General features: G+C 35.6%; 1 protein-coding gene across 20 annotated transcripts in view; it reads right to left on the reverse strand.

The window, feature by feature from the left end:
* LOC125667072 (titin homolog) overlaps positions 1 to 26,611 on the reverse strand; it is a 79,515-nt gene that overhangs the window by 12,160 nt on the left and 40,744 nt on the right. For 15 of the 20 annotated variants that reach the window (XM_048900391.2, XM_048900396.2, XM_048900392.2 and 12 more), the window contains 5 exons: positions 7,513 to 7,668; positions 6,551 to 6,694; positions 5,710 to 5,793; positions 4,339 to 4,442; positions 1,416 to 1,520 (listed from right to left, as the gene is read on the reverse strand). In XM_048900391.2, the coding sequence (XP_048756348.2) occupies positions 1,416 to 1,520; positions 4,339 to 4,442; positions 5,710 to 5,793; positions 6,551 to 6,694; positions 7,513 to 7,668 (593 nt within the window). Of the gene's footprint in view, positions 1 to 1,415; positions 1,521 to 4,338; positions 4,443 to 5,709; positions 5,794 to 6,550; positions 6,695 to 7,512; positions 7,669 to 20,188; positions 23,947 to 26,611 lie in introns of those variants that run through there. The other 5 variants (XM_056154118.1, XM_056154117.1, XM_048900401.2 and 2 more) reach the window with 4 other exon arrangements.

Below are 26,611 nucleotides of genomic sequence, written 5' to 3' on the forward strand. Positions count from 1 at the left end.
ACTCCAAGAAGTGTAGTCTGTCATTCAAAGGCAGTGTAGTCCATCATTGTAATGCATCACATAGAATTCTGATATTGTTCAACTCCAGTCCAAAGCAATTTTGTAGGTGAAAAACACTCCACAACATTCAACTGTTGCGTTCATCATTGCTGTGGTTATCGAAAATTCATTCACAATCATAAAATAGTTGAAGACAATATCAAAATAGTTGATGACCAACTGTTTCCACAAAATTCAATTTTAACTACTTCAACATCATCCGAAAGTTTTATCAAAGGACAAATTAATCTGTAAAACAAAGAAATCAGATTTTCCCCCCCAAAGATTACAAAAACGAAACTCTTTGGATCACAGAATGGTGTTCTTTGCACTCAGTCCTTTGGTGTTATGACACCTATCTAATATCTACATGGTGGCCTCCACATTTTATCACCATTGAGGGAATCTTTTGATTTAAGACACTCTTCAAATATGTTTTCTAAGTAAATATCCAAGTTCAGATTATGGTTCAATTAAGTGACAAAATATAAACAAGGGACAGGCATAAATCTACTTCATTCAATTCTATAAAACAAAATCCTTCATGTATATAAATAAAATTTCTAGGTCAAAGGATTTATTTGTAGTTAAATGTAATATTTCATTTACCGGCCATTTTATTACTTCTTTATTTAAATTCTAGGGTAGATGATGGGCGCTTCCTGTTAGGGCCGGGAGGCAATGTTGTTGGCAGACCAGGCAACACCTCTTCACCAAAATTGGCAGTCAGCAATGATCATTCTATTAATGGTGATAATGGCAACACCATCAATACCAGTAAATGGACATTACCCATAGTCTATGGCATAGATTTTGGATTGTGAGATATGCATGCATTGCAACAAGATGGGGAGACAATCCTGATTGTGGCTTGGGGGAAACAACGACATCCAGATTGTGAACTATCAGAACATTAACAAGGGGAGATAATGCAGTCCACATTGCTGGAGTAAGGGAAACGATGACATTCAGATTGTAAACTATCAGAACACTAACAAGGGGAGATAAAGCAGTCCAGATTACGAACTTACCCAAATTACCATAGCAAGGGGAGATAATACTGTCTACAATGTTAACGTAACCAAGTCTACCATATCATGAGCAAGGGAAGATAATACAGTCCAGATTGTGAACTTACTCTGGCTACCACAGCATGAACAACAGGAGGTATTGCAGTCAAGAGTATGAACATCTACCACATGAGCAACAGGAAATATTGCAGTCAAGAGTATGAACATCTACCACAGCATGAGTAAAGGGAGGTATTGCAGTCAAGATTATGAACATCTACCACAGCAGTGTGCAACATGAGGTATCGCATTCAAGAGTATGAACAGCTGCAACAGGAGGTATTGTAGTAAAGATTATGAACTTACCCTGGCTACCACAGCATGAGCGAGCTGATCTTCGAATGATTTAACTTGGTTGTCACAAGAATCGTCTGATAATGAGGACAAATCAGACACAGCTTCATCAGATGTCTACAAATAATCATTTTAAAAATGGATGATCTTGTGTATTTAACTATGTGAAATTTTTTTTCCAAAACAATTGTCATATCTGCAAAAAAATGCATTTCGTTTTTCTTGGAGGGGGGGGGGGGGGGGAGCAGGACAAAGCAATTAGCTTTAAAATAATGAAGTACATGAAATTTTTCATTTATAGTATGGCCTGCATATGAAAATTCTCTCCAGAATTATTCAGTTTAAGTAGATATTGATAAATTGTATACTTTATACCATAACACACATAAAACAATGAATATGCAGAACAAATTACCATCTTCAAATCAATTGAGCAATTTCTTCATATCAAGAGACTCACAACATTTTCATTTACAATAGGTAACAAGTCCTACCTTTATATTAAAAACAGGTAACAAGTTTTTCCCATTTACTTTGAATTGCAGGTGTAGCCATGAACCAATACATACAAATTAATAGGCTATAATTCAGGGGTCATATCAAAATTGTCATTATATTTTAGTTGATCTGCAATCTTATTCCTCACAAAAATGTCTACAAATTCAGCATGTATACAACTTTTCCAATCATTGTCCATATGCAGAGCAGATAAGCTAAGAAATTATCCTGATTTATTTGGTATGACCATGCATTAAACATTGTGGGCATACGAAACTATGATACAACCCCTTCAGATAAAATGCAGGGATATCATCAGTTGGTAATGACAACGCTACCAAGCTGATACAATCTACCTGTACACAGACAATATACACCGGGCAACTTAACACGTCAATATTTATCTGTAAAGTAGACATTAAATAGGAATAAGTCAACTTAATCAGGAAATCTTACATAACCGCCAACGACGATTACTTCCCGAGACTTTGGAACAAGATTGAAACAAGGGGAAATAACACCATAGCTGGTTAAGAATTTGGGATATTAAACCTGAATTAAACTAGTTCTTGATTTTTATGATAAAAAATATATCTCCCCACCTCTCATTTGCTTACTTCCCAAGCCCCCCCCCCCCCCCCCCCCCCCCCAACATCCCTGTCAAATTTCATGCCAATCTGATCTAAAAGTATCTTGCAAAACTACACTTGGTATTGCAGGAGAAACAAACTATGTAATGGATGTACAGACAAATAGGACAAAAACAATGATTACCTTGGGGGGGGGGGGGGGGGGGGTAATTTAAAAAAATATACAAAGGTGATGTTAAACATTCCAATATACTTGTATTATAAGGCTTATGGCAGTTATTGGGGCATCATGCAATAGTCCTCATTGGTTTAATATTGTCAAGAGAAATCCTATGAATCTTACATGGCTGTACATAACACACTGAAGAATTCTGAAATTATCATTTGACATACTTGTATCATTTTTGAAATTGAAAAGATATTCATCTAACGGAATTTTGGGATGGCACCTGCTTGTGAATGATTCATACTTGATCATAAATCTTGTCACAGGGCAAAATATTTGAAACGTCCATTCATAAGTATCAGATAATTAGATTCTCCAAACTTGTCCTTAATTACTTCTATGTGAATGCTAATTTGACCACTGAATGAAGTTTTTATTTTTAGTCATCCTGAACGCATTTTTGTGGTTACATTTTATTTCAGAATGGGAACCTTGCAAATTTTAAGAAACTATGAATATCTCAATGGTCCTCTATTATGATCTCAACTTCCTAATTTTAATTTTTTACGAATTATCAACTGTTTGAAACAGTTTCCTTGCCAAATAAATCAACTGCTTACACATTTTTGAGGTACAATACCAGACCTGCTTACTCCCAACAGTTACTGTTGCAGTTGTCTAAAGAATTCCTTACGGGCATTAGAATTTTTTAAACAAATGAAATACATCATGATGATGCGTAAAACATGTTTTTGTGTTAACAACAAGAGGCCTTTGAAGCATTTATATGATTTTTCAATAGATGAAACATTGTTTGAAACCTGCAATCAGGAAGTCTTTGAAATTAAAAGATTTTACATACAAATTAGACAAATGTAGATTATATTTTAAAATTACAGGCAAATCATGAGAGTAAACAATAAATCTGAAACAATCTGCAATACTGATACACATTTATTTCAATTATCAGCGTGAAATAATCTGTATGAATTACGAATGACATATTAAGAATTATGTGACTGTGTTGCTAATTTTTCTCTCTCTTGCGATTTTAATATGACACTTGTAACTTAAGATACATAAATTTTACAAATTTTGCCTAATTGCCAATCGTATACCCTGGTACCAGATAAGATAAGATAAGATAAGTTTATTCCAATTTTGGGCCCAGAGGGCATAACAGTAAGACTGTTTATAAAGAAGGAAATTCAAAAAAGAAAGAAAGTTTACAACGTTAACTACAGGTTACATAGACTGCAAACTGCATGTGGATGCAGCATGTTGGGGAAATGTGGATGCAGCATGTTGGGGAAACAAGTACATACATATATGAATTGCTAATCATGTATATATACAAGTAAATGGACAGTATCAGTATTATACCAATATATGAATAATAAACTATAATGATTTTTGCAGTTTTAAAGCATCACTTCTTTTTCTGAAAGTTTGCACTAAATATTCACTCAATTTGACAATTACTGGTTTGTCTTCATTAATCATCAACCAAGTAAATTTGTCCTTATTTGTTAGATAGATAAAATTTTTGTTGAGCTTGTATATACCATTAAAAAACATATTTACAAGTAGTTGTATGTGTGTCTACTAATTACTCATGATTGACCTGCAGCCATATATTCTAATAATACAAGATGTTATTGATAGCAACTCCAAGACTTACAACATCTATGGATTCTCCAAAACTCTCTTCCACTAATTTGGAGACCAGCTTCTTCACTTTCTGGGAAGTATCTGAGGCTGACTGGCAAGGGTTGCTGTCAAAACCTGAAATCCCAAAAATTAATTTAAATCTATCTCTTTCAACAAGTAACAACCTACTCTTTTGGGAACACAAATATGCAGATAATGCATGTTCTAAATAATGTTTACAAACAGTATCATCAAAATTAAGGGAAACTGTGTTGCCTCAAATCAACTTAACTAAAAATGATATGCTTAAATACACTTGGCAATATGTTCATTCAGTTCAATTGTAATTATACTTTACTTTACTTTTGGTGTGAGGATGCACATCAGTCATCCAGAAATAATGAATTCGAACTTTAATGCAGTGTGCAATATCAATCACTTTCTGACGTCTTGAAAATTTCTTTCAGTTGAACAACATTGCCTCTTGCTTGATTGACAGACAGCGCAAATTTGATCTTGAAACAAGTAGATTTTGAGAGTTTTGATTTAAATTTGGGTCTGTAAGAAATTCTTACATTCTTACAAAATAACACACTTCATCTTGAAGTGTATATGACAAGTATATGGTGTGTAATTTTCATTGTGTGATTAGCTGTTGACGAGATCAAATAGGTATCACACCATCAAGTGCTGTGTTAAAAGTCTCTCTCTAAAGGCACAGTTATCATAAGCACTTTACTACTGATAAACAGCCACCCATATAAAGGATTTGCTCTTGGGGACATTGTTAAAAGTCGAGGACAGTTAGAGTGGCTTGGGCCATAAATATCCGAAGTACCTGGCAAGAATGCTTTAATATCAAATAGAGTGGGAGTTCACATTTAGAAATCCTCCCCATAATATTTGTTTTAGGATCTACTCTAAATGAATGAGACTAGAAATCTGATACATTTCTTATACCTGTGTAACATCTATGTTGGTCAGTGGGACTTGAGAATTAAATTGTCAGATAATAAGAAAAATGAATGAAAATGTAGGACAGCAAAAAGCCAATTTATCTCTTAGAAAAATATTCCTTTTTATTCTAAATCCAACATTTATATCCAATTTCATACAGTTAATTCTTTTGGAAACAGGCCACTTGAATTGGTATTTCAAATTTTGAACTGGTATCATATGTTTGACATTAGTATTGTGAGCCCCTCTAGTCTAATACTGTTGTTCCTTTTAACAAATTAATCCTTGTTCAAACAGCTAATTTTTCCTTATACATTTTTAAAAGTCCATTAAATGATTTCCTTATGACAATAAAAGGAGAATGGTGTGATTTTTTTTATCATGACACACCCACATCAGTAAACAGGACATATGCATTTGCTGGTAACATAGTTTGTTAACCTACTTTCAACAGCCATTTCCAAACGCTGTGAAACACCAACCAGCAGTTCTCGTAATCGTGACTTGTACTTTTCCAAAACTTCTCCATCTACAAAAGAGATTTTTACAAATCATGCAATAATCTAAGAATGATCTAATAAATATATATGTTCATAAATTCAGTCAGAAATGCATCTTTAAAAGTAACTTCCTTTGGTTATTAAAACAAGAGGCCGATGGGCCACATCGCTCACCTTAGCCACCTTGGCTCTGTCATTGTAAAAGGTCAACACCAAAGTAATTGTAAAAGGTCAATACCAAAGTATAACAAGGTCTTGCCATATTAAAGAATCAATATACAGAACATGAAAGCCCTACCTTACATTGTTCAGGAGATATCAAATAGGTCAGGTTTTTCTTAACGGAGGTGAAACTCCAAGGTCAAAAGATCAAACACCATTGTGTCACAATGTCTTACCATAAAAAAATCTCTATAAAAATTATAAAAGCCCTACCTAAAATAGATCCTGATATACTTACTAGGTTATGTTTTCTTAAAAGAAGGTAAAACTCAAAATTCAAGGTCACAAGGTCAAAGGACATAATATCAAATGACAGTTCTTGCCATAAGAAATTCATATACAAGATATAAAAGATCTACCTTAGATAGTTCAGGAAATATTGTATAGGTAATTTTTTTTAATTAAAAGTAGGTAAAACGTCCAGTTCAAGATCACAATATCACACACCATTACATCAAATGAAAGGTCTTGTCATAAGGAATGTATGTACAAAGTATGAAAACCCAAGCTTAAATAGTTCAAGAGATATTTAAAAAAATATTTCCACTTATACTTAATACTTACAGGAGGTACTTCCATAACTAGACCCTCCATTGAGAACAGGTTGTTCTAGAGACTGATGTAAGTCATGAAGAAAAGAGCTAAACTTGGAGTTAAATTTCTTTTCCTCTGTTTCTTTGTAGTGTTCAAAAGCTTCTTTGTAGATGTCTGAAAACATATCATTATAGACAATCTAAAGATACTATTCTCCTCAAACTATTCATAATAAATGTATTATAAATCTCTTTTATAATCGATTTAGAATTTAAGTCATTTTCATAAACTTTAGGATATAAATTATTCCCTCATAAAGCAGAAAGCACATTGACTTGATCTGTTTCATTAATTGAGCAATCTAGTTAAGGGGCATAGTGTGTCTTACATACAGGACCTAATCTAATTTGACAGTCAGGTTATCATAACATGCACCCCCCTCCCCACCCCCACCCCCACCTTCCTCAACAAAAATATCCTACTGGCACTGTAAACAATGAGTCTCTTAATTCTGGTACTGTGGTTCCATTATTTTTCATGGAATTTCAACTTCCATTGTTCTCATGGTTGTGCCAAACCACAACAATCTCTTGCTAATCTCACCGCTACAACTCGAGTTTAATCCCCGAGATCGGCAGTGGTTGTATGTGAGAGGGTATGGAGGTTGGACATGTGGGTTTCCTCCGGGTACTACAGTTTCCTCCCACATAATGACCCCCTATAGAACCAACACCTGAGCATCAAAGGACCCCATTGGCAATAAGCTTTCATGGGTTAACCTTGGTATTTATGTATGTATAATATTTGTATGTGTTTATATACCAAATAAACATCTATTTCCTTTAGCTATATACAATGCTTGCTCATAAAGGTAGAGCAATTTTCCATGAAATTATGTAACAATAAAACAATGTTTTTTTTCCAATAAATTTTCATAAATACAAATCCCAAACTTTGATTCTCACAAAAAAAATGATGAAACCGCAGCATACCTTCTTTGCTTTTCTCTTTGGGAATATTGTCCACTTGCACTTCTGCAGTGCTGTTGTTGTAGTAGTTTTTTCGGTTGCTATGGTTCAGCGTCTCCACAGAGGATGCACGAGATAGTGTCGTCGTTGAAATGGGAGCTGGTCCTATAGACTCAATTTCTGAAAAATGAAATTCAGGATTTATGAAATAATAAAACAAAAGAACTTGCTTAATAAGTTAAAAGTGCCCTTTATGCAATTTGGACAAGTCCTCTCATGTAACCTTTTTTAGTGTTTAGAAAGTATTGGGTGTTGAAATTCGTCTTTTCAACAGTGCATTCCTGCATGACATGATATGGGTTCTGCACACACCTTTTGGATGATAAAATAATTTTGCCCCCCCCCCCCTAAAAGTTTTCAATTAAGCAGAAAGAAGTTCACAGAACCAATTTATTGTCAGTTAATTCATTCTACACAGAGTAAACGGAACAGACATGTGCTCTGTAGATTCTGAGAAATACAGAAAATGTTATATCGTTATATATATGCACTATGCATATTTCTACTAAAATTAATATTTTTTAAAGCCACAAATACAAAGACATATGTTGCATTGTCAGTTTGCCAAAGAGCACAATGAAATAGAAATACAAGTATGCTTAATTCACGTAGAGAATGTCTATTTTTCAGGAATAACATATTTTTAAAATCCGACCATTTGAATATATTAATTGACCTTCTGAGGGGAAAGGATAATCATAAGAATTGGTATAGGTAAGGAAATATTCTTTATTTTAGGGAAAGGTTGTCATGGTGCCATGAATACATGTACAGGGAACATTATAGGGAGTTGCTAAGTAATGCGTCCATTTGGTTACATTCTAACCAAATAAAACTTTGCCATAGTCAATGACCTGTGGTTTCCCATTCATAATATATCAACCACAGCATACATAAAAAAATCATATCAAGCTCAAATATAGTACAGTGTTAACACAATAAATTACTATCAGTCCTGTCAGAGTGACCTCCAATGTTTCTGTCATTACACACTTCCATCAATGAAGCACAAAGACATAGGAAGTAATATGTTTGTAGACTCGATTGCCCTTACTTGTCATTTTGCACACATGCTGACCCTGTGAATGTGACACATAGAACCTTCTACTTTAATTCCCATATTTGTTGATTGCAAATTAACTCAGCTATCCTTATACACCAATCTTGTACATAATATACTTTCTATTTAACAAAGAATTAACAGGCAATATCTGTCTCTGCTAAAGACTGAACTCGGGACATTTAGCACGTCCTACCGGTCAAGCTAAAGGTTCATCCCCCACTAGACTGGGCTAGTAGGAAGGCCATGTCTCTAACACTACCACACATCCCCACTAGTAGGAAGGCCATGTCTCTAACACTACCACACATCCCCACTAGTAGGAAGGTCATGTCTCTAACACTACCACACATCCCCACTAGACTGGGCTAGTAGGAAGGTCATGTCTCTAACACTACCACACATCCCCACTAGACTGGACTAGTATATAGGAAGGCCATGTCTCTAACACTACCACACATCCCCACTAGACTGGACTAGTAGGAAGGCCATGTCTCTAACACTACCATACATCCCCACTAGACTGGACTAGTAGGAAGGCCATGTCTCTAACACTACCACACATCCCCACTAGACTGGGCTAGTAGGAAGGCCATGTCTCTAACACTACCACACATCCCCACTAGACTGGGCTAGTAGGAAGGCCATGTCTCTAACACTACCACACATTCCCACTAGACTGGGCTAGTAGGAAGGCCATGTCTCTAACACTACCACACATCCCCACTAGTAGGAAGGCCATGTCTCTAACACTACCACACATCCCCACTAGTAGGAAGGCCATGTCTCTAACACTACCACACATCCCCACTAGACTGGGCTAGTAAGAAGGCCATGTCTCTAACACTACCACACATTCCCACTAGACTGGACTAGTAGGAAGGCCATTTCTCTAACACTACCACACATTCCCACTAGACTGGACTAGTAGGAAGGCCATGTCTCTAACACTACCACACATCCCCACTAGTAGGAAGGCCATGTCTCTAACACTACCACACATCCCCACTAGTAGGAAGGCCATGTCTCTAACACTACCACACATCCCCACTAGACTGGACTAGTAGGAAGGTCATGTCTCTAACACTACCACACATTCCCACTAGACTGGGCTAGTAGGAAGGCCATGTCTCTAACATTACCACACATCCCCACTAGACTGGACTAGTAGGAAGGTCATGTCTCTAACACTACCACACATCCCCACTAGTAGGAAGGCCATGTCTCTAATACTACCACACATCCCCACTAGACTGGACTAGTAGGAAGGCCATATCTCTAACACTACCATACATCCCCACTAGACTGGACTAGTAGGAAGGCCATGTCTCTAACACTACCACACATCCCCACTAGACTGGGCTAGTAGGAAGGCCATGTCTCTAACACTACCACACATCCCCACTAGACTGGACTAGTAGGAAGGTCATGTCTCTAACACTACCACACATCCCCACTAGACTGGACTAGTAGGAAGTCCATGTCTCTAACACTACCACACATCCCCACTAGACTGGGCTAGTAGGAAGTCCATGTCTCTAACACTACCACACATCCCCACTAGACTGGGCTAGTAGGAAGGCCATGTCTCTAACACTACCACACATCCCCACCAGACTGGGCTAGTAAGAAGGCTATGTCTCTAACACTACCACACATCCCCACTAGACTGGGCTAATAGGACGGCCATGTCTCTAACACTACCACACATCCCCACTAGACTGGGCTAGTAGGAAGGCCATGTCTCTAACACTACCACACATCCCCACTAGACTGGGCTAGTAGGAAGGCCATGTCTCTAACACTACCATACATCTGTCTTGGATACAATAACTGTAACAACATTTTTACTGTAACTAATCACAATTTCCAAGAAATTGACAAACCTGATATTTTGACCTTTTTGTTCTTATTGATATGCACACGGCAGTACCTATGTCCTCTGTAATGATTTGGGCTACGTTTGCCACTGAACCTTCCCCTAGTGTTCTTTTTCCTGTATACTTTAGATCTGCTGTTTTGCGACACATCAGCACTAAAGTAAAATGTTTTATGAGCCCTTCCCTTACTGTTCTTTTCATCTGTCTTGCCAATTTAGTCAGAGAAAATTAGCCATTTGGAAAAAAACACCTCAATCCAACCAAATAAAAATCCAGGGCATGTCATCTTGCAAATTCTTCACATTTGGAGAAAAAGTCAGAACAGTAAAATTTCACAAATAGGGGAAATTCTCTTAGACACAATTAAAGTCCTTTACCTGATCACTTTTTCTTATGCAACAGGTTGGTCAAATTCCTAAATACCATTCAGTATTGTACATCAATTATGTCATTGAGTGTTTCTCAGTAATTTAAGATTATCCCAATTCATTCTGAGTTGTGTTAGGGTCTGTATGGGATATCTAAATGAAGAACATCCCTCCTTTCTATTAACTTATCACTTATATAAAGTTGAAATATTTGTCCATCCTCTCTCTCTTTCAACAGACATTGATAGACTCTCCCCCACCCCCCCCCCACCCCCCCCCTCTCTCTCCATATTAACTTGTAACCTTTGCAGACACTGCTGAAGTTTCTTTCAATATTTCATTTTAACAGCAAATGCGGCAAGCTCCAATATTTAGATTGAGAAAATTCAAGCTACAAATAGATATCAAAAGAATTTTTGACATCGAAAATAAAACTCCCTACTAAGGAACCGTAAACTTGACATCAAGTGATCATGAACAGCTTGATCAATTCTAGGCTTTTGAATAGATCTTAATGTATCTTTATCAAACAAAAACAGGAGTACCGCAAACGGTATCCATCATACATTGGTGACAAAATTTCAGTGCAATATCTGTATCCATTACAAGAAAAGTCCAGGAAACTATTTCACCTCCTTTTAGCCCTAAAGTCATGGTGCACCAATTAAGTTGAAATGCAAACTAAAACTATGTTTCTCCAAGAGGAAGATTGTGACATTTCAAGCAAATGCCTGTATCCATAACGAAAAATCTCTGGAAAACTGTTTGACATACTTTTAGCCCTAAAGTAGGTCATGGTTCACCAATCCAGCTGAAATGGAAACTGAAGTTGTATTCCTCCGAGAGGAAACTAGGGACTAAATTTCATGGCAATATCTGTATTCGTAATGAAAAGAAGTCCGAAAACTGTTTGACACATTTAGTCCTGCAATAATGTGTCCCTCTCCAATTTTTTCTCTCTCTTATTTTTGGGGGGGGGGGGGGGGGGGGGGGGGGGGGGGGGGGGGGAGAGACGTCAGAATAAAAAAATCGGAGAGGGCTACATTATTGCAGCTAGTCATGGTGCACCAATCCATCTGAAATGGAAATGCACTCTTACGCTTCTTGAGGGAGAAATTGTGACCAAACTTCAATGCTATACATACATCTATTAGAGAAAAAGTCTGGAAACATGACCTGGGACAGACAGATGGATGCACAGACAGCACCATAACATAATTTGTTCTGTCTGATGACGCGCATATAAAAACGGTAAAAAAGAGGGGGAGGGGTCTAACATGTCCATTGGATCCATGAAAAAGAATTTCATGGGTGAAACTCACTCCCCTGAGAAAAATTTCTGGATCTGTGCATGGATCATTCTCACAACATCAAGGGTTTCAAGTCTACTAGTGGTTGTTTCAAGGATGTGCATGCATTTGTAGCTGCACTCACCCCAATAGTGTCATTTCCTTTATACTGGTGCAAATAGTTTAAAATTGATGAATGGAAGAACTTCAAAATAAACATTTTCCATTCCTTCACACCAAAATATCATTATTCTTAAAAGCATTCCTTTTCAAAGTAAGCATTAATGGGCTGGTAGCTTTCGAATTAATCCAGGCTCTTTGAAGTTCCTTATCTGGAGGAGCTAGGTGTTTAGAACACTGATTTCTGTACCTATGTGTGTCAATTTAGAGCCCTGTTATGTCAAAAAGTATTTAGTTTTTATCGTAGATTTACTGATTACCACATATCTGACAACTTTTTAATGCTTCTCTGATAAATTGGAACATTTGATCTATATCCAGAAAGTTTGGTATCTCTGGGTACCTAATATTCATTCTGTCACTAAATTGAAATTAGATTTCTAATATTGATAAGTTTTTCTTTTTGTGTATAGAGCTAATGATAATAAGCTATGAACAGACTCACCATTATCATAATACCCCCCCCCCCCCCTCAAAACATTCATTTCATTTACTAGTAATAAATGAAAATAATTTACATCATGCTGTGCAATTAAATTGTCTTCATAAAGATTATACAACATAACTGAAACAATCAGCCATTCCTTAATTCATTACGTAGCTTTAATGAGTAACCCTACACAACACCACCCAACAGTGAAACATTGAAGTGGGAGTGGTCCCACAGCGAATACAGATGTCATTGTCTGACAGCTGAGAAATACAAATAACACCCCAAAACAACAAGACAAGAAGATTTAAAGATACATTCCCTCATCAGGTGTATAAGTAGTGAAATCTTAGCCAGGTGAATTAGGTTAGGCCCCGTCTTGTGACAGGCCACACAGCGTAAATGTCTCTCATATAAATTTCTTTTTTTTGTAATAATGACAGATGAAATTAACTAGGGACAAGGTCATTCAATGGTTTTCCTCTACCCTGAAAAAATGCTCTAGGACTTCTCTAACGTGATTAATTCACAGACTCCAAAACCAATAAATCGGCACAATCTATAAATAATTAAAGGTACGTTCAGGTACAATGTATTTGAATGCATTGAGACTTGAACTACAACTGCATCTTGAAAACCATCTTAGTGCAGTCTTTTAAATCCAACTATGCATTCAAGAGATGTCCATGATTCTATGTGGAACACAACTTATGATTTGAATGGCCTATCAATGCATGATGCTTGTCAGAACTCTTCCCTTCCTTGATATGAATTTAGTCCATTTTCTGGGTGAATTATGACCCCCAGCCAACAGGTAATGAGATGAGTAATTAACATCATTAATTAAGATAATAAAATCATTACCTGCATGTCAGTCTACATAGCCATGAGCAATAAACACCACACTATTCCATGTCGTTATTTCTTTTGTATAGACAATTAAGACTTTTACATTTTGGATGGGTGGAGAAAGTCTCTAGTCAAATATATTTCTCATCTCTTAAATAAATTTTGGAGAGGAAAAATGAAAAAATATCAGAGGTAAATTCTTCAATACTACTTTTGTTCATGACTGAAGATTCTTTCTGGCACAGGCAAAAATGATTCCTTTGTGTGTTCAACGAGTGCTTGATTAAAAAAGTAAATATTAAATACACTACTCAGACGAAAAATATTTCAATAGGGAAAATTAAAATTCAACCTCTTCTTTTGTCCTTGTATAAAAACTATATTAACTGTAAAATGTACTCGTGAAAATATCTCAAAAATTCTGAAGTTTACAGATTTAGTGTTTAGCTGGTGATGTCACACATGAGCTGAAAATCATGTCACACTTGCAATACTTCTTGGCTCATAAGGTAAGAGATCTAATTATAAATGCACATACATATATTCCCCTCTATTGCAGTTATTATCTTCAAACATTTCTGAAAATCAATAAAAATATAAAGATATGGAAAAATCGATTTTGTTACCATACAATCATAGCACTATTGGTATCGGTTGATCACACCTGAGATCCCGGACCATAAAACTTAGATGAGTCGACTTTTTAATCATAGTCTCACTTTCCCCTGTATGTTCCTAAATTGAGCTTGTCTAAGCTATAACTCCCCTGCAAAGTTTCTAATTACAAGTTCACAGAAACAAATAAATTCACCTTTATTGAATCTTTATAAAATGAGTGATTTTTTACACACTTGATATATCAGTTCTTCCACAAATGAAATGATTTATATTCTCATGTTCAAAAATTCAATATTCATTGCTCATTTAACATAATTGCAAGTCTACATGGTTTTAAAAACTGTTCCTGCAAAACAATTCTTGGTTGGGAAAAGTACATCATCGGAGCCCACGGGTTTTCTCTCCGTTAAACTGCATCCAACAATTTAGCAAAGAGAAAACCCGTGGGTTCTGACGATGGGAAAAGTATTAAAATGAGTAACCTTTTACTTTAACACATGATCTGGCAAAACACAAAATTACTTAAAAGTGATTGATTTGAACATATTTTATTGTAAAAATGCATATTGGACAAACAGTTTGAATGTGTTCAAGAAATGTTTTACAGGGGAGATCACTCTAGACTAAAATAATCTTATATGGGAGGTAACTCTATATGATACAGTTTTACATCTATCTTTCTCTGGATATACAAAACTTGTCAATGACCTTAAGCATCCAAAACCTCTTTGTGTCATTATATAGATCACAAATAATTAAACCAACAGTGTACCAAGGGTTAAAATCCTTCCCAGAAGTTCAACGTAAGATTGCTCACTGACTACCAGCTGCTAATTGATTAAATCTCATCGCACACGATGCATACATCCATATATGTTCAGACAGAGGAAAAGATGTCTAGTATCATATCAGTGGATTTTTTTCTGCATCTGTTGTAAATTAATTTTTTGCAGTAACAGTATTTGCAGGTTCAATTGGCAAAGAATGTCTATATATGGACAATAAAAACATTACTTTTTGAGATACACTTGCAAAACTATTTATGAAAGAAGTATAGTTTATGTCTGAAGGTTAAAAGTATAATTGACAACTTTTAACTCTTAACTCAGACATTTTCTCCTTAATAATTAGATGAATCTGGTTTGCTTATTATATTAGTTCCTCAGAGTAGAAAAGTAATGCCCTTTCTCACTAGGTAAAAAATTATCAAAAGTAATCCTATGTGTAATTACAAAAGTGAACGCAGAGAACAGTCTTTCTATCAATAACTCTGCAATCAATATCCCAACCTCCAGCAACTTATAGCTTTTTATAAGACCTGTTCTGTTTGGACCCATTTTTGAAAATGACCAAGAAAAAAATCAAACATATGTCACATGAAGATTAAATGAAGTCTCAATTCTCACTATTTCTAGCTGTTATAATACAATGTTTGAGAAATACAAAACGGTGTGACAACTGATATCGTAATTGGATTTAAAAGAGGAGGGGTCACAATCAGGCACAAACTTGTTCATTTTACCCCTCAACATGACGATGAACATTCATGAGCTATTTCAAATAACAAAGCTTTTCAGTTGGTAAGAATGATGTTATCTGCCACTTGATACAGTTTTATGAGTGTGCAGAAATATTATATGCTGAACAATTAGCGTGATTACAAAGGAGTCCATTTTGCAAGTTTCTGCATCTTAAATTTGCCAAAATCTGCAACTTCATATGATTGACCTATTTAAAACCCTTATTTCAAAAAATGTGTCACTCAACCCTTGTTTACCAAAATAAATCGAACAAATTAAGCAGTTGTCAAGCATATCATGAAGTACCCAAAGATTTTGACCTACAAAAAACTCAATTCAGTAACCTACTGTAGGCGAACAGCTTAAGAGCAATGAAGACCAAAGTTTATTCAAATCCAATAATTCACTTCTATCAAACTTGGAACATCCTTGACGCTTTATTCTGTGAGTGTACCTATTTACTCTACACCATGTTAAGGAATGTACGCAATGTCTTTGCCTTTTGCAGTTTAAAAGGAAACTCAATATGTTGTAGTATTCAGAAGCATACATTTTTCAAGAGAGCCAAAGGTTTATGGCTATTGAAATTTGCTGTCTTTGGATGATAAACCCAAGATGAACTCTTGAACTGTCATATAAAAGACACAAGGAACAGAGTCATTACACTTCAGTTAGTCTCAAAGATTCCAAACATTTGAGAGATTTGAATCAGAATAAAGAGTACGGAACCAAAACACCTCAACGTTCAAAACTATCACCACCGTCTAATGAAGTTATGTTATCTAGGTAGAGTTAACAATCAGCGCTTGTCTAATACGATCAAAATCTATCCATTGGGATGCATCCAAAAAATTTCAAGAACCCAATTTATTTCCTATTCAAAAAATCCACAAATAGGGATCATGAAATTTTAATAAGAAAATGTTATTCTTTGAAACTATAGGTCAACAAATACGTGATTTTAAGTAAATACATTATACTTTACAATAGTTGAAACCAGAATTCATGGAATTCATGCACAGAAAGAACCAAGAATAGAATTGTTAACGATGATATTTAGGCTACAGTGGTGTTTTTAAATTTTATTTTTATGTAAACAGGTGAAAGAAATTTGAATATATCTTTCCTTCCAAACACCACAGAACAAAGTGATCCATACCTTAATGACCTCATTTCATATGATTATTATATCAAGTTTTTGGTAGCTGCAAACACCTTGAATTTTTTCTACACAAAGATACTACATTTTTATGGTGTTTTGATGTGAACCTTACCTTTAATGAGGAATAAAACCTTTCACTGATTTACATTTTTGTACAGGAGTGCCTTTGATAATGATAATTTCTTTGATGAAGAGAATTTCCATCTATGTACTGTGGAGAATTTGATACTTTGTTTTTAGTGGAATATTTAACAGAGAAAAAATAATTATTATAAATATTACTGTCTTCTGTTTATGAGAAGTGTGATTTGTTTACAGCGTTTATTGCTGGCTTCTGCCCCGCTTGTCCTACTGCTCTGACCAGGCCTGAACTTTATTAACTACATTGTACCAGAATTCACTTTAACAAATCCTGTGCGAACTTGATCATGTCACTGCACCATCTTGATATAAATCTGATCATGACTTGCCCACTGAAAAATCTGTAAATTTGTCACTTCTGTCATATGAAAACACACATCATGAAACTTGTTCATGGTAGTGTAGAAAATTAAATACAACTGTGCCTGGATCAACAAGTATCAGCTAAACTCTACGTTGTCCTGAAGAAAATGTATAACCATTTATGAAACAAATCTTGTTTTTTCTAACATTCTATGACAAAAAACTTGCAATTATCATGTCTATATGTCAATATAATTCTCTTTCATAGTTGGTGCAATATGTTCTACCAATTGACATTACACAATTAAAATTTTTCATGAAGAAAATTCGTAATCAGAGTGTAATGCCCTACCAGTGACGTAAATTACTACAATTTCAATCTTTCAAGAAGAAAATTACTGCCTGTCAAAGTTCAAAACAATCTGATATAAAACAAGGTCAATTTAATGATCCATGTATTTTATTAAGATTGAAGAGATGTCAAATTAAAACAGATTTAAAGGCAAATGGAATTTTGTTTATGTTATTGTATTTTACACATAGCTAACCTATCTGAATCAAAATACTTAAAGCCACCTGCCAATTTATTTTTTTTTTTTAAGGAAAACATCTGTATGCAAAGCAATATATAACTAACAGATGAAGATGACAATTACCTTGCAATGAAACACTTTTAAGAAAGAAGACTAGAACAGGTGGTTAAGTTGTCTTTGATGTGTCTCAATTAAATAGCTTTTGCAGACCTTATTGAATAAGTTTCCTCATTGTTAGTCACGAGGTGAATAATTAATGCTACTTTACAGCCTATTTTGGTACCACGGTCTAAACCATTCATCTTCCAGAAAATATGCATTGATTTATTTGCACCTTTGATTAAAAAGAGTGATTGATTACTGTATATGGTCAACTCTCGATCTGTACCATTGAATTAATCCTTTGAGCATCATCATGCATCAACATATTCTGTGTCTTTTTATTTTCACATGGACTGTACACTTAATTACTCATTTATACTACTTTGGTAAGAAAGAATTCAGCGAGTAACCATCAACTTATGCAAGCTAGACCTTTAGGCCATTGCCATATCGACCCAACTGCACAAGAGAGTTTCCCTAAATTATGGACTACGAAAAAAAATCTGTCCTCTGATCACCAGGGGAGACCTTCAAGGTGAGCCGAACAATGGCTGCTCCTAGGGTATTATAACAACCATTTCCTAAAACTAACCATTTCATGTCTCGAGTTGACAATCATCATGTGACAGTCATTATAGACATTATACCACATCCCTTTATTCATTTATCATTGGTTGAAGGCAAAAGCACATTCCTTTTGGAGTTTCTTTTTCTTTTAAAGAGTAACATCTCCACATGAGTGAAAATTCTTGAGAGGAATGTTAAACAATATATAATCAATCAATCTTTAAAAATGTGCACTGTCTATACCAGCTGGTTTTCAGTCTTCATGTAAATGTAGGATTGGAATGATTTTGAAAATGATCAAGACAGATATTGGATACTCCTGGTTGTCTATAATTTATGATAGGTCCATGAAGACCATAAAGATTTATACACGATTACATAATACTTATATCTAAGGAACAACACATTGAAGGCAAAAACTGGTCCATAAAACCCTGGTGGAGGTGCAGTTTTTGTACTCCGTATCACCAGTCAACTACTATCAATTCGTCTTGGGGTAACTCTAGTCTGAGACTTTGCAAAAATCAGTTTGATATTGTCACATGTACATTCGATGTAAACTGAAATATGAAGATAAAGATGGACTATGAAATGAGCTACTCCTGAGAACTGGCGTAGCCATCTGTTTCAATATTGCATTGTTTGTCATATCAAAAATCAATACCTGACTCACACTAGAAATGGGGAACAATAACAGAGGAAAATCAAATCCAGTACAGAGTCAATTTGTAAGCAAACTGGCCCTACAAATTGTATCCAGGCTTCACAATTATATAGCAAAAATTCTATTTGGAGAAAAACTTAACTGAGACCCTAGTATTGGAAATTATTAAACCATAAAAGGTGTGTTATTGAAAAAAATTGACCTAAATCAATATTGCATTGTGTTGATATGAATTTCAATGACTGAATATAACCACTCAGAGGAAATTTGTATCAAAACCTGACTTAAATGAACTTTTCATGAATGTCAATTTGTAATTGAAAACATAAATATAATGCTAAATGCAAATTATAATGGCTAGTCATTTTTTAAAAAAAAATAGCAGGTATCAACTCTCTCTGACAATTGTGAAGGTGATATCATGCAGAAAATACTCCCAAAAGAATATCTCAATTTTCTTCAAGTTGGAATCATAATAGATTTTTTTCTCTCTCTTGTCAGTTTATTGCTCAATCCATTCAGTATACTTGTCCCCTCTATTATAATCATACACAATGACAGTTTCACATCTGAAAAGCAATTGGAACAGATTTACAATTGTGGAAATTCAATGACATTCTCCCCCTTACAATGCAGATTTATCTTCTCAGAACCCCTTCAACCATGAATGAAATTTCTCCAAGAATTAATACAGATGATGTGACAATTTCTTAATGGAAATCTTAGCATTTAACCAAGCAAGGAGATTGAAATTAGCTTGAATCACAGTAAAAGAAAGTACTGCTGTTTCGAATCTTCAGATTTGGATTTTAGAGTAATGACTGAAATCTTGAAATTTCCCACAAATGAGTTTCCTTTTCTAACATACATGAACCTGTACTACAGTCAATTAATGATTCCACTCATGGATTTCACACTTCTGTCATGCCTGAATCCTAGTAATGTAAATTTTCTGAAATGAAATTTGATCTTACCATTGTCCAGTCCAATGAACCAGGAGGCATATCCCTGGCCCTCCCGCTTCCCTCGAATCATGACAAAATCACAGGTAGTCCTCCGATATTAAGCTCAATTCAACATGAATTTAAAATATTATCCCATTCTGTTAGGATTAATTTATATGAAAACATTGATTTGTACTGGGATAACACAGAACATACACCACTGATCACTTCACACTAAGTCTCATATAAAGAAAATAATTTCCAAATAAATAAAAAAAATTGTATTCGTTATTTCTTCCTTTAGAAAAAAGGTTTAGATTCCCAAAGTTCAAAAATCCAATAAATCCATTCAAAAAGAGAGGAAAAAATGTTCTGAAATTTTCACACAGGTGGAATGAAAATGCTTAGCATCCTAAGTAGACAGCGAGTGACAGATGTGCATAACTTTCTCCATATCCCACAAATTCTTCATTCTTCTGACATTATTCAACCACTGTCTAGCAATGACAAAGTGTAAACTTTCCGTTCAACTAATTATCCTCCACGTAATCTCTCCTCCACGCTTTTGTTTCAGTTGTATTCACCTATGTTATCTTTACACTACTAGTTATATTAATATCTCTCTAGTCATGATTCAATGGCAGCAGATTTACCTGGATGACATCACATGGGGGTTAAAGGTCACAGGTATTTTACACACTCCTATGGCCAATACAAATTGAATACCAAAGAAAATGACTGTAGGGTGGTGTAGATTTGCTGTGATTATGTAAAACTATAAAATTATATCTAACAACAACACCTGAGATTACTAATAAGATCAGACAGGAATGTAAATCTTGACAGCTTTGCAATATTTTAAAATGAGTACAAACCCTTTTTATTTGAATCTTGCTTTATCTACTTTTTTATTCATTATTAATCTGTTCATTCTTTTTTTTTTTTTTAATTCATTTAATTACATTATATTTTTTGTATCAGAAAATTGCATTGTCTAGGGAGGGATTTTTAATCAATGTTATCTTATCTAATATGTTGTTTTAAATCATACTATGCACAAGTTGAAATTGCATATTCCTGTATAGATTTTATTTTACATGTATATGCACTTATTTGTTTTGTTCATCTACAAATAGCCTTTTTAGTACTTTACACGATATATATGTATCAAAGAACATATGTCATTTGCAAAGTGTGCACATCTGTAGAGAATGAGTTATCTCTCTTTAACACTTCTCTTGTATTTACAGTAGGAGTTGTCTTTACATAGATAGAGAATTCTCTCTCAATAGCATTACATGAGATAGAGCTACTACGAGAGAGATTAGGTCTATACATTTAATTCAAAATGCAGGTTCACACCATCAAGACATTTCATATCAAAGTCACATTTATTAAGCGCAACTTTTGCTTTATTGTCCAACCCATTGCAAGGGTTATACTAGCTTATATAATATAGAAACATACAAATATGTGATTATGTGTATTTAGCACATCCAAAGAAATGTTATGGACACCATATAAAGCAGAGACCCAGAGGCCACATCACTCACCTGTGAACACATGGGTCATGATGTGAACAAATATAAACCTACATACACTTAATCAAGATTTTACCACTTAATACAGTACTGATAGTGGTTAGGGCACTTGCATCACAACTGGGAGGTCTGTATCCAATTCTCAATTTTAGCACCACGTCAAACCCAAGGTGTTTAACATAGCCTGTTCCTTCGCCAAGTGGCCAGTATTAGAACGAAGTAGAAGCCAATATCTTTCAGATTTTAAAATCAAATGGAGGTTCGATCCATGTCACAGTGGGAATTGGAAGGATAAAGAACCTTCACTGCCACAGCCATAAGCACCATGCATAGGTTAGAATGTGTGGCATTTAACCTAAAGCTTTTGACATGTGTGAAAAATTCTCCAATGGGACTAAAACAACACACTAACAAACATCAGGATTCTAGCATATCAATTACACATATTATATCCTTCAATGTAGTTCTTGAGAAAAGGTTTTTAAAAATTTTCCTATTAATATTCTTATGTAAAATCATAAAACCCTAATGTGACCCTACCTTGAATTTAAGGATCATAAACTGAACATTGAAATTTCCATGGAGAGGTTGTGGCTTTTCTGGACCAGCAATTCTTGTTAAGATCTTTCAAACATTCCTCTAATTATTTACTAATTCCTTCAGATGGGGGTGTGATCTGTCATGTTGATAAACTTGAATCCACTTAATTCAAGGCTGCTTTGTGCAAAGTTTAGTTGAAATTGGTGTAGTGGTTTTTGAGACGTTGAAATATCAAAATGAAGGTCAATATTTCACAGATCAATAAATTCTAATGAGAAAAGCTCACATGAGCTTTCAGCTCAGGTGAGCTAAAAATGCATTTCAAGATATCAGTGAAAGGTGAAGATAACGAACAGTGATCAATCTCATAACTCCTACAAGCAATACAAAATAGATAGTTGGGCAATCACGGACTCCTGGACACACCAGAGGTGGGATCAGGTGCCTAGGAGGAGTAAGCATCCCCTGTCGGTCTAATACTTGCTACATTGATGACAGGTGAAGAAATGCTTACTGACTTCTATGCCAAATGGTCATAGGTCAAGGTTATCGGAACTAATCACAAGGATACCACATTAGGATTACTTTTATGGTATCAGTCTCATACTTGCTACCAAGATGCTATAGTTGACAGGGAGAGGAAGATGCTTATGATTTCTAGGTCAAAGGTCATAAGTCCAAAGCCACAGCCAGGCTGTGACAATGTTGTAGATACCATAAAGAAAATCCATTCCAGTTCTTCTTTCATACCTGCTACAAAGTCAGCAATTAAAAAAAAAATGCCTATTGATCCCTGAATAGACAAGAGGCCCAGGGGCCTTATAGGTCACCTGAGTATCATGTAACAACCTTCCAATGTTTGAATTAGGTTTGTGTTTAAATATAAGAATTTTACTTTTGGATGGAAGAAACATTGAATAGCTATGTGGTCAGCCCCGCCTTTGCACCAGAACCCCTGACCCAGGGGCCATAAATTTCAGTTTTGAAAGAAGCATCCTTGATCATCATTATCATACTATTAGTTTGTCTACTTAATACCCAGCAGCAGAGGAGAAGATTTTCAAAGAAATAAAATGCATTTTCACTATATGATCAATAGGGCCCCACCCTAATACCAGAACCCCTGACCCAGGGGCCATGAATTTCACAATTTTGAAAGAGGCATCCTTGCTCATCATAACCATGCTATTGGTTTGTCTACTTAATACCCAAGGACAGAGAAGAAGATTTTCAAAGAAATAATGCATTTTCACTATATGACTTATAGAGCCCCACCCTAGCACCAGAACCCCTGATCCAGGGGCCATGAATTTCACAAATTTTAACAAGAGGTACTGTGAGCTATGCTCACTAAGAATACCCCCCGCTTACCCCAATCTCCCAAAGGGTGTTGGTAATAGGTATAAACTACCTCTTTTCTGAGTGTTGCTACTTTGATGTCCAGTGCGCATGACCTTTGACCTTTTGACCCCAAAATCGATAGGGATCATCTTCATCCCATTAGTAGTCCATATATATGATATGGTGACTGTAGGTGGAAAGGATAACGCTTTAGAGCCCGGAAACCATATTGCTACTTCAATGTCCAGTGTGCTTGACCTTTGACCTTTTGACCCCAAAATCGATAGGGAACATCTTCATCCCATGGGTAGTCCATATATATGATATGGTGACGGTAGGTGGAAAGGATAATGCTTTAGAGCCCGGAAACCATTGCGTCTACAGACGGACGGACGGACGGACAGACGGACAACTCGATTCCAGTATACCTCCCCCACAACTTGTTGCGGGGGGTATAAAGAGGCATCCTTGCTCATCATTACCATGCTATTAGTTTGTCTACTTAATACCCAGAGACAGAGAAGATTTTCAAAAAATTTCTACATTTTCACTATATGTCCAATAGAGCCCCACCCTAACACAAGAACCCCTGCCCCAGGGGCCATGAATTTCACAATTTTGGTAGAGGGCTCATTGCTCATTATAATTATGCCCACAGTTTCGCTTCTTGATGTCCAGGAGTAAAGAAGAAGATTTTTTAAAATTACACTCATTTTGATGGTTTTTGCCCCACCCCTCAGGCCCCAGGGGGGCAGGGACCACGAATTTCACAATTTTTGTTCCCCTTCACCCACAGATGCTATATGCCAAAATTGGTTGAAATTGGTTCAGGGGTTTCAGAGAAGAAGCTGAAAATGTTCAAATGTTAACACACGACGCACGACGACGGACAAAAACAGATAGCAATAGGTCACCTGAATGAATTCAGGTGACCTAAAAAGTCATAAATTAAGGTAAACATATATTGTCAGAAGTGAGTGTAACAATATGATGGACAGCATGATAAGTACATGTCTGGTTTTCAAATTCTCTAAATTTTAGGCTGTTAATTGCAGGCTCCATTCCAAATGAGAAATTAATGTACAAGGAGGTGTGCTTTCTCCAATTCTTTTTTCAACCACCATTTCATGTACAATTCTCTTTTAAAATTTAATTCATGGCTGTAAAACTTAATTTTCACAAAGAATCACATACTTTTCCCAACTTTCAGGACTACAGTCTCTAAAACTGGTTAATTAAGAACCCAGAGCATGATAATGAGACATGTAGGTTCCAACAAAAAATAGCTACACTTTATTTTTGATAAGCTTCCTAGAACAATTTTTACAATGATCATTCATCCAGAGAATATAAGTTAGATTATATTTTTGAATTTGTACACCAACATACAATGCCATTTTTATGTATTTATGTATATATATTGTAACTGATGTGATAAGACATATGTCTTATGCAATAAAGAGAGTATATACAGTATGATATCAAGAAAACTGTAGCTTCCTTATTTTTCACGAGACTCTGTCAAATCACAAGAACGTGCATTAACGTCAGTGGACTGTTGATCAACAGTTTTTACACATATTTCAACAATAAAGAAATAATATAATGACAAACTTTATATTGCTAGTGCTTCTAGCTAAATCATGTGATAATAAACTCCTTACATATATTTAGGAATCTTCATTAGCTAACGTTTCAATCTTTAGATGAACCAGTCGTACAATAGTTACTGTTGATAATTACAAGGCCTTTTCCAAAAACCTTTAACCTGATCACTCATGAAGAAAATTTAAGTTAGATGTATAATCCAAATCATGAATGGCAGTACGGATTCCAACATGCCATCATTTATACAAGTTTAAATCATATAAAAGTAGACTGCACGTACTAGGAAAAGACCCCGCTTTTACTTTTCATTCATCCTTAAAATGGCGGTCATATGCAGCATCCAAATCATTTAAAGACCCAATTTTAAGTTACGTCTCCAAAGTTCACCTGTATTGTGATGAATGGTAAGCCACCTGTCAATCAAACTTTTAACAATAGATCTCAGGGGCATTGACATCTACAGAGACCTAGGTCTGCAGCTACCTAACCATCCCCGGATCTTCAAGAAGACCCGTTCCCGTTTCCAGGGGATCCGAGGGTCGACTATCATCGTCGCCTCGCCGCAACAAACCCAGTGTAGCAGGGCCCCTACTGGGCAGTCTGCACTATAAATCTACACCATCATCATCATATGCAGCTACCAGAGAAAGGTGTTTTGATAACGATAACAGCCGATAAATACGGGCATTCTTTAGATCTTGAGGAAGCCCAGTATACTAAAATTTTGATAGCATAGACCTGTTGACAACTGCTATTTTCTCGTAATTCAATTTTTAAAAAAAAAGTTCCCTAAACAATGCAACTTATTGCATGTTTTTCTTGTCTATATACATGTATCATAAATTCCACAATTATAGGAAATCAAACAACAATATGCACATCAATTTCTAAAACATAGCTTTATATTCATATTTATAAAAAGAAGTTATTCATTCAGCCAATAAATGAGAGCAAGGGAGAGACAAAGAGAGGGGGTGTAGACTGTGTGTCAACTACTGTTAGGGATACCACCATTATACACACACTATTACCACAGAAACTCTACAGGCAACCCTGAAACATTTCCTGTGTATATCAAAAGTATTCACAGTGGTGTGATCTCTTGGCCATGTAATAACTATAGATAAGCTCTGCCCTCATCCAGTCATTCATGACGAAAGCCTAAGGTGTGTTTTGGGGTCTTGAAGTGATAGTGTGAATGAAAAAGTGAAGACAACGAACAGCGACCAATCCCACAATTTCTATAAGGAATACAAAATTAAGAGTTGGGCACACACAGACCCCTGGACATACCAAAGGTACGAATAAGTGCCTAAGAGGAGTAAGCACCCCCTATCGACCAGTCACATCCGCTATGAGCCCTACATCTTATTCAGGTATACGGAGTAATTCGTAGTAAAAATCAGTGTGTAAAGAACAGCCT

Source organism: Ostrea edulis, chromosome 2, assembly GCF_947568905.1.
Source record: "Ostrea edulis chromosome 2, xbOstEdul1.1, whole genome shotgun sequence".
In the NCBI taxonomy this organism is placed as follows: domain Eukaryota; kingdom Metazoa; phylum Mollusca; class Bivalvia; order Ostreida; family Ostreidae; genus Ostrea; species Ostrea edulis.